The sequence below is a fragment of the Euprymna scolopes genome, chromosome 29 (assembly GCF_053919585.1).
Source record: "Euprymna scolopes isolate OS-2025 chromosome 29, ASM5391958v1, whole genome shotgun sequence".
NCBI classification, from domain to species: Eukaryota; Metazoa; Mollusca; class Cephalopoda; order Sepiida; family Sepiolidae; genus Euprymna; species Euprymna scolopes.
Window position 1 is genome coordinate 74,126,473 of NC_136510.1, and position 12,790 is coordinate 74,139,262.

General features: G+C 32.1%; 1 protein-coding gene across 2 annotated transcripts in view; it reads right to left on the reverse strand.

Moving 5' to 3' along the window:
* Positions 1-12,790, reverse strand: part of LOC145252721 (uncharacterized) — a 148,386-nt gene that overhangs the window by 2,047 nt on the left and 133,549 nt on the right. For both annotated transcript variants that reach the window (XM_080112563.1, XM_080112564.1), the window contains exon 22: positions 7,146-7,363. In XM_080112563.1, coding sequence (XP_079968689.1) covers positions 7,146-7,363 — 218 coding nt within the window. The remainder of the gene's footprint in view (positions 1-7,145; positions 7,364-12,790) is intronic.

A 12,790-nucleotide genomic window follows, 5' to 3' on the forward strand; every position in this document is an offset into this window, starting at 1 on the left:
TTAAATGTGCACATATTTTCTCAATTATAGTAAAAACACGTTAAATGTGCACATATTTTCTCAATTATAGTAAAAACACGTTAAATGTGCACATATTTTCTCAATTATAGTAAAAACACGTTAAATGTGCACATATTTTCTCAATTATAGTAAAAACACGTTAAATGTGCACATATTTTCTCAATTATAGTCAAAACACGTTAAATGTGCACATATTTTCTCAATTATAGTAAAAACACGTTAAATGTGCACATATTTTCTCAATTATAGTAAAAACACGTTAAATGTGCACATATTTTCTCAATTATAGTAAAAACACGTTAAATGTGCACATATTTTCTCAATTATAGTAAAAACACGTTAAATGTGCACATATTTTCTCAATTATAGTAAAAACACGTTAAATGTGCACATATTTTCTCAATTATAGTAAAAACACGTTAAATGTGCACATATTTTCTCAATTATAGTAAAAACACGTTAAATGTGCACATATTTTCTCAATTATAGTAAAAACACGTTAAATGTGCACATATTTTCTCAATTATAGTAAAAACACGTTAAATGTGCACATATTTTCTCAATTATAGTAAAAACACGTTAAATGTGCACATATTTTCTCAATTATAGTAAAAACACGTTAAATGTGCACATATTTTCTCAATTATAGTAAAACACGTTAAATGTGCACATATTTTCTCAATTATAGTAAAAACACGTTAAATGTGCACATATTTTCTCAATTATAGTAAAAACACGTTAAATGTGCACATATTTTCTCAATTATAGTAAAAACACGTTAAATGTGCACATATTTTCTCAATTATAGTAAAAACACGTTAAATGTGCACATATTTTCTCAATTATAGTAAAAACACGTTAAATGTGCACATATTTTCTCAATTATAGTAAAAACACGTTAAATGTGCACATATTTTCTCAATTATAGTAAAAACACGTTAAATGTGCACATATTTTCTCAATTATAGTAAAAACACGTTAAATGTGCACATATTTTCTCAATTATAGTAAAAACATGTTAAATGTGCACATATTTTCTCAATTATAGTAAAAACACGTTAAATGTGCACATATTTTCTCAATTATAGTAAAAACATGTTAAATGTGCACATATTTTCTCAATTATAGTAAAAACACGTTAAATGTGCACATATTTTCTCAATTATAGTAAAAACACGTTAAATGTGCACATATTTTCTCAATTATAGTAAAAACACGTTAAATGTGCACATATTTTCTCAATTATAGTAAAAACACGTTAAATGTGCACATATTTTCTCAATTATAGTAAAAACACGTTAAATGTGCACATATTTTCTCAATTATAGTCAAAACACGTTAAATGTGCACATATTTTCTCAATTATAGTAAAAACACGTTAAATGTGCACATATTTTCTCAATTATAGTAAAAACACGTTAAATGTGCACATATTTTCTCAATTATAGTAAAAACACGTTAAATGTGCACATATTTTCTCAATTATAGTAAAAACACGTTAAATGTGCACATATTTTCTCAATTATAGTAAAAACACGTTAAATGTGCACATATTTTCTCAATTATAGTCAAAACACGTTAAATGTGCACATATTTTCTCAATTATAGTAAAAACACGTTAAATGTGCACATATTTTCTCAATTATAGTAAAAACACGTTAAATGTGCACATATTTTCTCAATTATAGTAAAAACACGTTAAATGTGCACATATTTTCTCAATTATAGTAAAAACACGTTAAATGTGCACATATTTTCTCAATTATAGAAAAAACACGTTAAATGTGCACATATTTTCTCAATTATAGTAAAAACACGTTAAATGTGCACATATTTTCTCAATTATAGTAAAAACACGTTAAATGTGCACATATTTTCTCAATTATAGTAAAAACATGTTAAATGTGCACATATTTTCTCAATTATAGTAAAAACACGTTAAATGTGCACATATTTTCTCAATTATAGTAAAAACACGTTAAATGTGCACATATTTTCTCAATTATAGTAAAAACACGTTAAATGTGCACATATTTTCTCAATTATAGTAAAAACACGTTAAATGTGCACATATTTTCTCAATTATAGTAAAAACACGTTAAATGTGCACATATTTTCTCAATTATAGTAAAAACACGTTAAATGTGCACATATTTTCTCAATTATAGTAAAAACACGTTAAATGTGCACATATTTTCTCAATTATAGTAAAAACACGTTAAATGTGCACATATTTTCTCAATTATAGTAAAAACACGTTAAATGTGCACATATTTTCTCAATTATAGTAAAAACACGTTAAATGTGCACATATTTTCTCAATTATAGTAAAAACACGTTAAATGTGCACATATTTTCTCAATTATAGTAAAAACACGTTAAATGTGCACATATTTTCTCAATTATAGTAAAAACACGTTAAATGTGCACATATTTTCTCAATTATAGTAAAAACACGTTAAATGTGCACATATTTTCTCAATTATAGTAAAAACACGTTAAATGTGCACATATTTTCTCAATTATAGTAAAAACACGTTAAATGTGCACATATTTTCGCAATTATAGTAAAAACACGTTAAATGTGCACATATTTTCTCAATTATAGTAAAAACACGTTAAATGTGCACATATTTTCTCAATTATAGTAAAAACACGTTAAATGTGCACATATTTTCTCAATTATAGTAAAAACACGTTAAATGTGCACATATTTTCTCAATTATAGTAAAAACCTGTTAAATGTGCACATATTTTCTCAATTATAGTAAAAACACGTTAAATGGGCACATATTTTCTCAATTATAGTAAAAACACGTTAAATGTGCACATATTTTCTCAATTATAGTAAAAACACATTAAATGTGCACATATTTTCTCAATTATAGTAAAAACACGTTAAATGTGCACATATTTTCTCAATTATAGTAAAAACACGTTAAATGTGCACATATTTTCTCAAGCATAAGAAAATACACTTGTAAGTGATGATCTATAGGTTTTAGTTTTACTATTAGTTAAAAATCAATAAATATTTATTATTTTATCATTACTACCAGCAGTGGAAGATTTTGCTTTTAACAGAATTAAATAAAAAAAAGACAACCAAAAAAGAGTTTTTTTGCATTGGAAAATAAGTACTAATTTTTAGATTTCGATACTGATTCCCCTAAAAATCCTGATTTTTCCGATTCCGGATTCCGATTAACTGTCCCAATACTAGACCATACAGATTCCATCAGGAGGAAATTGATGAATGCTATTAAAAGAAAATAAAGACCAAGTCGGGATTAGTGGGATCTTTCACCAGATGAAAAGGATGAAAGCCATTAACCTAAGTTTACTCGAAGCCATGAAAGTAAATAGATTTTTATAAATTTTAATTTAAAAGCAGTTAAAAAAAATAGGAGTAAATTATAAAGAGAGAGAAAAAAAAAATGGTACTTTTTTAAATTTTTTTTTTTTTTACATGGAGGTCACCACTTATCAAGGCCCAGAAGCCACTTGAGGATAAAGGTTATTGCGTGTACAGTAATCAATGTGATAGTGTTGTAATATTCATTAGTATTGGAGATTTGATAAAGTGTCTTACTTAAGGGGGCGGTTCATCAGGAATTTGTTTATGTTGGACTTGAAGACATCCAAGTTGTAGTCAGGTGGGAAACAGGCAAGCGGTAGAGAGTTCCATAGGCGTGCAGTTCTAAGAAAGAAGTTTTGTTCATGGAATCTACATTTTGATTTAGGCGCAGATAGAGACTGGGGAAAATTATTGACAGTGGTTTCAACTAGACGGGTGTTTATCATGAAAGATTGACAAGAGGGGACCAGAGATTGGAGCTCAGACGAGCACTTGCCATGGAAATAACGATAAAACAAAGATAGGCTCGCAGCATCTCTTCTGTGGGAGAGAGGTTGCAGGGAAGAGAAAAGGGCATCCCCCACTAAGCCACAAAGTCTATTTTGTACTCTGTCAAGGCAGGATAGGCTGTTTTTAGCAGCTCCTGCCCAGATGTCTCCTTTGCTCAACATTAAGAGAGGATCAAGGGTAAGTGTACCTATTTACAATGCCTCCTCGCGGGACAGAGTTAGACACTAGGGTCGTTTTTTAACGTGGAGAAAAGGTACAAAAATAAAAAATTGTACTCGTATACCTCCTCGTACACCTCCATATCATAGCTAATGAAAATGAAACATTTTGGTTACCCTTAGCTATGGTCGACCACTTTACTTTTTTTTCTATGTACTATCTGTACCTATTCGGCATTGCCTGGAATAAAGTAAAGTCATTTCAGTTTTTAATTTTTAATTGCTTGCACATTTTTAAACTTATGGTAGGCAAACCCCCATCATATTCTTCAATTTAAAATAAGTTTTCTCATTACTGATTTTTATCTTTATGTGATTATTTGAAAATGTTCCATAATAGCAGTCATCTAGGTTGGGCTAATTTTAAAAGTAAATTACAGTATCATGTTGCCAAAAATTTTGTATAAAAATAATGGGAGTATTTTGCAGTATAGACAACAAAAAAAAAAAGTACTCAAAAAAAAAAAACAAATATATAATAAATAAATGTTACCAAAGGCAAGGTAAGTTACCCTTCTACTGACTTGAATAAGTTTTATGTTTTAACTTATTTTAATTTTTATTTACTTCAAAACACAAGTACTGTTTAGTCTTAAGTTAGAACAAGGAAAAAACTGGCTTACATGACTTGGTCATCTGAGAAGTCTTGATAATCGCTGAAAAATTGAAAAGTGAACAAAATGCTGATAGAAACCCACCCAATATGTCACATTAACATTTAATGGGTGGGTTTCTACCAGAACTTTGTTTAATTTACAAGTAATTTATCTTGCCTTTGGTAAAATTTATTTTTTATGCATTTGCTTTTTTTTTGGGGGGGGGGGCACTTTTAATTTTGTCTTAACTTCAAAATGCCCAAATGAAAATTAGCTGCTCAGTTTGCTTTGTCAGTTTAAATGCTATTTAAGTGTGATTTTAAAAATATGACAACTGTTAAATAACTTGCTTCCAAGTTTTCCTTGGCTGGCCTTTCTGCGATTCAAGACCTCTGTGTTTCTACAACAGTTTCATCCAGAAGGATCAATGCTGCCAACGTAACTGATTCATCCTTAGGATAATCTCTACTCTGGGAACAAATCCCCAGACTGAAAGTGTTAGATTTGGTCAGATTTCACATTGCAGGTCATCTCGTCATTGTAGTGCTGTTGAGCAAGAGGACCCGGCCCAGCATTCAAGACAATACAGATTAAATCCACTAATTTATGGAAGCTCTCTAGAAAACCCATCTCAGTGAATTAGGGTTGTTTTAGTTCTTCAGAAAGGAGAGACTCCCCCCCCCCAGTTGGCTGAAACACCCGATGGCCACATCCTGATTGATTTTAAAACAAAGCAAAGGAGAGTAGAAAGTGGACTGTTGGTTTACTTTTGACAGCCTCATAACTCTCACTTCTTATTTTATCCTTTCCCATCAGCTATATTTCTGATAAAGGAGAGAGAGCTGCTATTTTCTGGATAAGAATCTTATTGTTGCCAACTTTTTGACCTTAAAATAGTATTTTTTAAAAAATTTCCTTACATCAAATTGTTCCATGCCTTGTCTGGAGTGATTTCAATAGGAGAAACCAGAAAGCCGAAGTCACCTTACTCATGACGCTGGAGTGCTTGAATTTTAAGATTAATTAAGTAAACAGATAAAATATTGACGCATTGTTGAATTTGAATAAGTGACAGTTATATAAAAAAAAAAAACAATTATTTATGCCTTCATGTAACCGTCATTTATTCAAATTCAAAAATCCTTCAACAAGAGAAACTCCATTCTTTATTTAACAATACACAGCCCTGCTATCTTTTGACAAAACATTCTATCTTGAACCAGTATCAGCAACACACAAATTTCTAACTTTCAACAAAGGTGACCATTTTATTTTATAAAAACTCTTACTTTAAAAAAAATGTTAGAAATATCTTCAAATTTCTGAAGAGGGTACTATATTGCTAAAAAATAATTTTTTCCCCGAAATATCATCGATTTAAGCTTTATATAATCATCATTTAATTAAATAAAAAATATTTTAAATGCTTGCTCTTTTAATCATTTAAAATAACACATATAAAATATTTTTTATATCATGTAATATATCTTTTATATATATATAATAGATATAATAGCAGGGGATACCCAGCGTTGCCCGGATTTTTAGAGGCGTGTGTGGTTGGGGGGGGGGTAACAATGAAAAGAAAGCGAAGTCATAACCCTGTTTAAATATTATAAAAACAATGTCAAAACTCTTAAAAAAAAAAAAATTGCGAAAAAAAAAGAAAAAATTAAAAAAATGAACGTGATACAATACCAACGGTCTGGCAATAGGATAGGGGTTGAAACGTGGTAGATAGTGCAGGACTTATAATATTAGAGACTCTTTTTTTTGGACTTAAAATGCACCAGCTAAGATGTGGCAACAATACTCCATGGATGCATGAATAGTGGGGTTTTTTTTTACAGATATAGGATACTCTCATTTGTATTTGTTTCATATATTGATTATAAAGACCACATTCATTCATGGGTACTGCAAGTTTTTTTTTATAAAAGCTGAGTTGTGTTAATTTCTTTGTAAACAACAACCTAAATCTATAACACACAACTCATCCTACCAGATGAGGTTGTCTGAAAATAATGGCTTTCTGATCTAAAATGCACCAAACATTTTGCAAAACTCAATCATGTTCTGAACAGCCAAAAACAAAAAATTTTCTCCTACAAACAAGCAAATTAAACCCCATGAATACATATTTGAAAATATAAAGAACTTGAAGTATAAAAACTTTTGTCGAAATAATCAGATTCAGCATTAAATAACCCAAAAAGTGTTGATATGCCATAAAACAAAATAATCAAAGCAAAAACCATAAATAAATATTTGAAGATATTAAGAACTTTAAACATAAAAACTTTTACCAAAATGACTAAATCTACATTAAATAACCTGAAATAGACTGTAAAACAAAGCAACTAAACACACATATGCAGAAAAATGGCGTTTTGTTGAATTCTTGAATATATTCAATCATTTGTTTGTTTGTTTGTTTTTTACCTTTTATGCAATTCTTCCAATTCATCATCTTTTTGTTTCTTCACTTTCTCAATTTCTGCTTTCCCTCTCTCAATTTCAATCCGATGTCGAGCTTTTATTTCAGACATTTCATTCTTCAATCTTTTGTTCTCTTCTTCTGTTGAGACGATTTTCTCCACAAATTCTTGCCTCACAACATCAGATATGTGGTCCCGTTCATGATGAAACTTTTCTAACATCTGAAACACAAAATTGAATAAATTTACATGTGCTTCAGAGTTTGTGTTGGAACTGGAAAGAGAATTGGCGCTTACACAGCATGAGGCACATCTGAAAACCACATTCCAAGTAAAAAATTATTCGTAAAAAAAAAAGGGAAAAAGTAAATATCCTCACCAAAAATTAGGAAAAATTATCAAGTAGAATTTTAATTAAAAAATAAAAATCAGTTTTTGTAACCCGCCATTAGTAAGAGTAGAAATACCGGTGCTTCTACAGAATTAGGACAAGATTTTGTAGTCGATAAATGGAGTTTTCAAATAAAAAAAAAAATGGTTTCAACTCATTTTTTTTTGTCAATTCTAATAAGTTACAATGGTAGCTTCCAAATTATGCAGTTGAAATAACCTAAATAATATTGAATTAAAAAAAAAACAACAACTTTAATCGTGTTAGCAGGTGAAAAATTGCCACCATCTTGTTTTTATAAAATGAAGCAAAACAAAACTATAAACAAGGGAAGTAACTCTAAATGTTTAATGTGACCAACGCAAAACAAATAACAAAATAAACATAACATGTATACAATGTTTCTGAGTCTGGTTTTCATTTAAGATTTTTTCATAATTGTTTAATATAAAAATAACTGTTTGCCTAAAAATTAAATAACGTAAAAATAACATATATGCAAGTTTTTTGCAACTGTTGAATTACCTCCCTTGTGGCTCTCCTGTGTCTTACATAAGCATACACGATTGTGTACTTCAAATTCTATTTTCTATAAGAAAAAATTTTCTACCTATCAATTTTCATAATTTTTTTATATAATCATCTTAAAAATACGGGGAATACATAGATACCATTGTTTTAATGTGAAATTCAATACTACAATTTCCGAATACCTTTGTTGAGAATGACACAACACAAGACGCAGTTACAAAATAAGTTCCTTTATTTCTTCGATCAGTCAATTATTTCACATCAAGGAATTCAAAGTCACTACATGATTTCAACTTCTAACCCTTCGCTTCCAAAGGGGGATTCAATCCGGACTCAACTCTCCTGCCTTTCTGACAAGTGTCCGACCTTGTCTCCTTGTCTCACTAGAACTAGCCAACTATATTGAGAACTTATCTCTTAGCCATGACGTTATCGCATGACCAACAACGTGCAGATCGATCCCATGGCCTGGCTATGCTTCACGTGTCTCGTTCCCCCATGTCCGAGCATGTGCTCGACACACGTGGTCCTGAACTCACGTGCAGTGTTCACACATATATTCTTCTAACCTATTTTTCGACTAACATATTTTTCAATATGTTTAACATTTTCTATTGTTCGCTTCTAGATAACCTTATTTTAATTTAATTTTCATAAACAGAATTGAATCATCAAATTCCTTTTTCACAATAACATTTCTAAACAAATGAATTCCTTTTCAAACCAACATATCTGCTATTTATTTTAAAACTAACAATCGAAATTCTCCTGAATCTTAATTCCAAACCTAGCTTCCCAGGTTCGAATTCTCGGTCTATCCTATCTCATTTTTACTTACTTACAAGAACACGGGACTTGTTCTCGTAACAAATGTTAAGCCTTAGATTTTGGACATCAAATTACTTTGAAATATGAAATTTATTTTTGTTTGCTTGTCGTAATTCTTAAGGATGTGAAATTTAACAAGAATTACAACAAATAGACAAAAATAAATTTCATTTAAAACAAGTGACGTAACTAAGAGAAAACGTGACGTTTGGAAACCTTATAAAGTATTTTTGCCCACTTATTTAAATATCAAAAAACTAACAAATCGTTCACAAATTTTTGATAAATTTGGGTTTTATTTTAAATTACATTTCTTGCCCGAGTGACACATTATTTCATTAAACTTTCCAGCTTAAGACGTTTTTTTTTATTTCTCTACCTGGACTTCAGGCCAAGATTAGTGTAGTATTCTGATGCTACACTTCGCCTTTTCTGTCTTGTCAGTGGAGGAGAAATGCTTCATGACTGAGACAATTTTTATGTTTGTTTCTATCCAGATTGAGCCTTTTTGGGAAGCTGGATTTTTCTCACATTAACTGACCATGTGTCTAACCCTCATGGGGAGGCAAGTAAATAGGAACAACTAGAAACTGAGCACCTCCTACAAATATTTAAATATTGATTATATATATATATATATATATATATATATATATATATATATATATATATATATAAAAATATATATGTCACCCTCCCACTCTCTTACCTTTACCCGCCTGTTGCTGACGATCGTTGACCTACGAACCCTTCTACTGCCGGTGATAATTCTTGGCCGTCTAAGTTACGGGTATGAGGTGGTGACTGAATTATTGGTGGATCGTCTAGTTATACGTCCTGGACCTAGTTTGTTGTGTACCCTCTTAACGATGAACGTCGTCGAAAGAGGGTCGTGGATTTGTGGTGTAGTTTAAAGAAAAACAGGACAAACGATTATACACACCATAATATATTCAAATGAAACAGTAGAGTTATTATCACTCTTTCAGAGCTTTGAAGGAAGCGATGTGTTAACGTTCTACAAACAATGTCGAAGGCATCAACTTTCAAACGTATTGAGTGTTGGCCTCTAGGGATCTGGGTGGACGTGCATGTCTCAAAAACTTCTTGGCTCTATGCATCTATCTTTTCATCTGAGAGTCTGTCGCTCTGGCATTCTCGGCTTCTTCACCCCTGCCTCTTCCCGGCCGTCTCTCTCTCTTCTTCACCCCTGCCCTTCCCGGCAGTCTCTGTGGTTTATCTCTCTAACTTGGATATATATAATAGCCTTCAAGTTTGACCTCTGAATCTGACGCAGATATGATTTCACTGACAGATATATATTCAATTGTCAATTCATGAGTTGATTTCGTCATTCCTAAAAATAACACAATCGCTTCCCTCAAATATCCGATTGAGTTTCAAGCAAACAGTTATTAATCTTCAACATACAGAGTTCTCAGGTTCTTGAATAAACAACTTGAAACCAAGTCATTTCATCTTACTTTCTAACGGGGGGGGGGGGAGACATAAAAATGGGGACAACTTTTGATAATTCAAATATACTAAATTTGTACTGTAGTTGATTCATAGTCATTAGCAGGGCTTTGACAGCAACATTTTCTTTTTTTTATATTGTTTTAGAGAGTATATATCTAAAACAGTTACACATAGTTGTCACCCCCTTACTTCGTTACATTACCTCCCCTACTTAAAGAAACAATATTGGAGTCAATATTTTTTCCAACCCCTCCTTCTTACATGGCCTTAATACTAGGGAATCTCTGTGGTTGTACAATTTATAATATTTAGCTATTTGGTTAATAAAATAAAAAAAATTTTTTTTTTAATCTTTATCCTTCATGCACATGCAAAAAGTGTTCTTTCAGAGTTCGTGTTTTTTTTTTAATCTGTCTTCAGTTCGTTACGATTTTATAAGAGTCCTAAAAGCTTTATCTTTCAGGCACATGAAAAAAAAGTTTTGTTTCAGAGTTCGTGCTTTTTTTTTCTTTTTTTAAATGTCTTTAGTTCATTATGATTTTATAAGTGTCCTGAAAGCTTTATCCTTCAGGCACATGCAGAAAAAAGTTTTGTTTCAGAGTTCGTGCTTTTTTTTTCTTTTTAAAATCTGTCTTTAGTTCATTTTATCCTTTTAAGTCCGGATTCCATTCCATGGAGCTTTCTTGATTACCCAGCTCCAGTCTTCTTCACATATGGATCTCCAATGTTGGTAGGGTATTAGACGCGGGGTTTGTTGGTTGTCCCGGTTCTGTACCAGATTGATCAGGACTGGTGGTATTATCAGAAACCACGGTAGTGTTCTTCACTTCATGCTCATCCCTATTCATTTCAAAGTCATTTTAAACCCTCATCCTGATCTATTTTATTAGCATCTTTTCTAGCCCTTAGTATGCTATTGATGTGGTTTACTCTCCTTTTCCCATACACTAGAAAAGCTATTATCATCATCACGATCAAGATGATTATCATAGGATATAACCATTTACTTACTTCTTCCCATCGCCATTTTTCTCGTTCGTTATTATTCTTCACTGTTCGTAACTCATCTACTAACTCGCTCATAACGGTCGTTCCGACCGGTCTCAGAAGAGGTGGAATTTTGCGAGCTTCTATCTTCGGAAATTCCTTAGTGATAGGGGTCCATACTTCCGACCACTTTACACGTGGTATTTTAATTAATGACAGAAAGTCATTCCGGAGCTCAAACTTCTCTGTAAGTTTATAGGATGGCAAGATTTCCAGAGTTGGGCCGACTGCTGCACAACTCATAGGTAGATCTATAATGGTCATAGGTGGATGAATAAGTACTTCACCTTGTTGCCGTCCCTTGCAGACTTTCGTCAGCCTTCGCTTACTAGTTGAGGCCACTGTCCAAACACGATCCGATAGATGTATAGCTTGGGGGGTGAGTGTATCCATCGACACCTCGGCTCCACAGTATTTATCGATTCCCTCCTCATTACCTTGAAATAATTGAATGACACATAAGTTGTGTCTGTTGGTTGCATAGATGGGACTTTTTACTGCACAAACTTTCAGTGCATTCATGCTACACGCTAGTGCTTCGCTAGGCGACAACACTATGAATTTGGTTCGGGCGGGGTTAAAAGCTATTCCTTCCGTCTCAACTCTGTATCTTGCTACTGCCCCCTCCCCAGTGACGTTATTAGGAAACGGTATCGGTAAGTTAATTACGTTAAACACCTCGAAATCGCTATCTCCACTCAACAAAGGTAACTCAACCATTACATAAATCTTATCATTTTGCATAATTGTAGCACAACTTAAGGCTTTATAATATTCCCATAGACTCTTCTTTGGATCTACTGGTAAGCGTAAAGCATGCGGCAAGTCTGACTGAATCATCCCGAGTATTGTTTTTAAGTCTTTGGGAGGTATGATGCTCGGTGACATGTGCGCTAATGAAAGTAAATCTAATTGTGTCCTAACATGTTCCATCGCCAATGTCAATAACTGAATTGATGAGTCGAGTTGGTTTGTCATCATCAGTTCCAGTATTTGCCCAATTACAGCCTCTACGGTACTTATTCTTCTAGCCAAAAAAGTCAAACTTCCGTTTAGGCTTGTGACCGTATGAGATAGCCAGTTAATTCTTTGTCTATGTTCTGTTAGTTCATATCTAGTAACGTTCATTATCGATAAACTTTCCCCTACGACGTGCTTTATCTTCTGTTGATTTTCCTCTAAACCGCTTATATGTTTTCTTAATGCCTCTGTGTCACTTTCTGATACTGTACCAAATAATACGTATAGTGCTTTACCTATGAAAGGTAGTATAGATATCTTTCTAACTCGTTTTTGGGTCCCTTCTGTTGCCAATAATCCAATATCCCTGAAATATCCTCAAACGTATCGGAGTCTTTGCTTCATCTTAACTA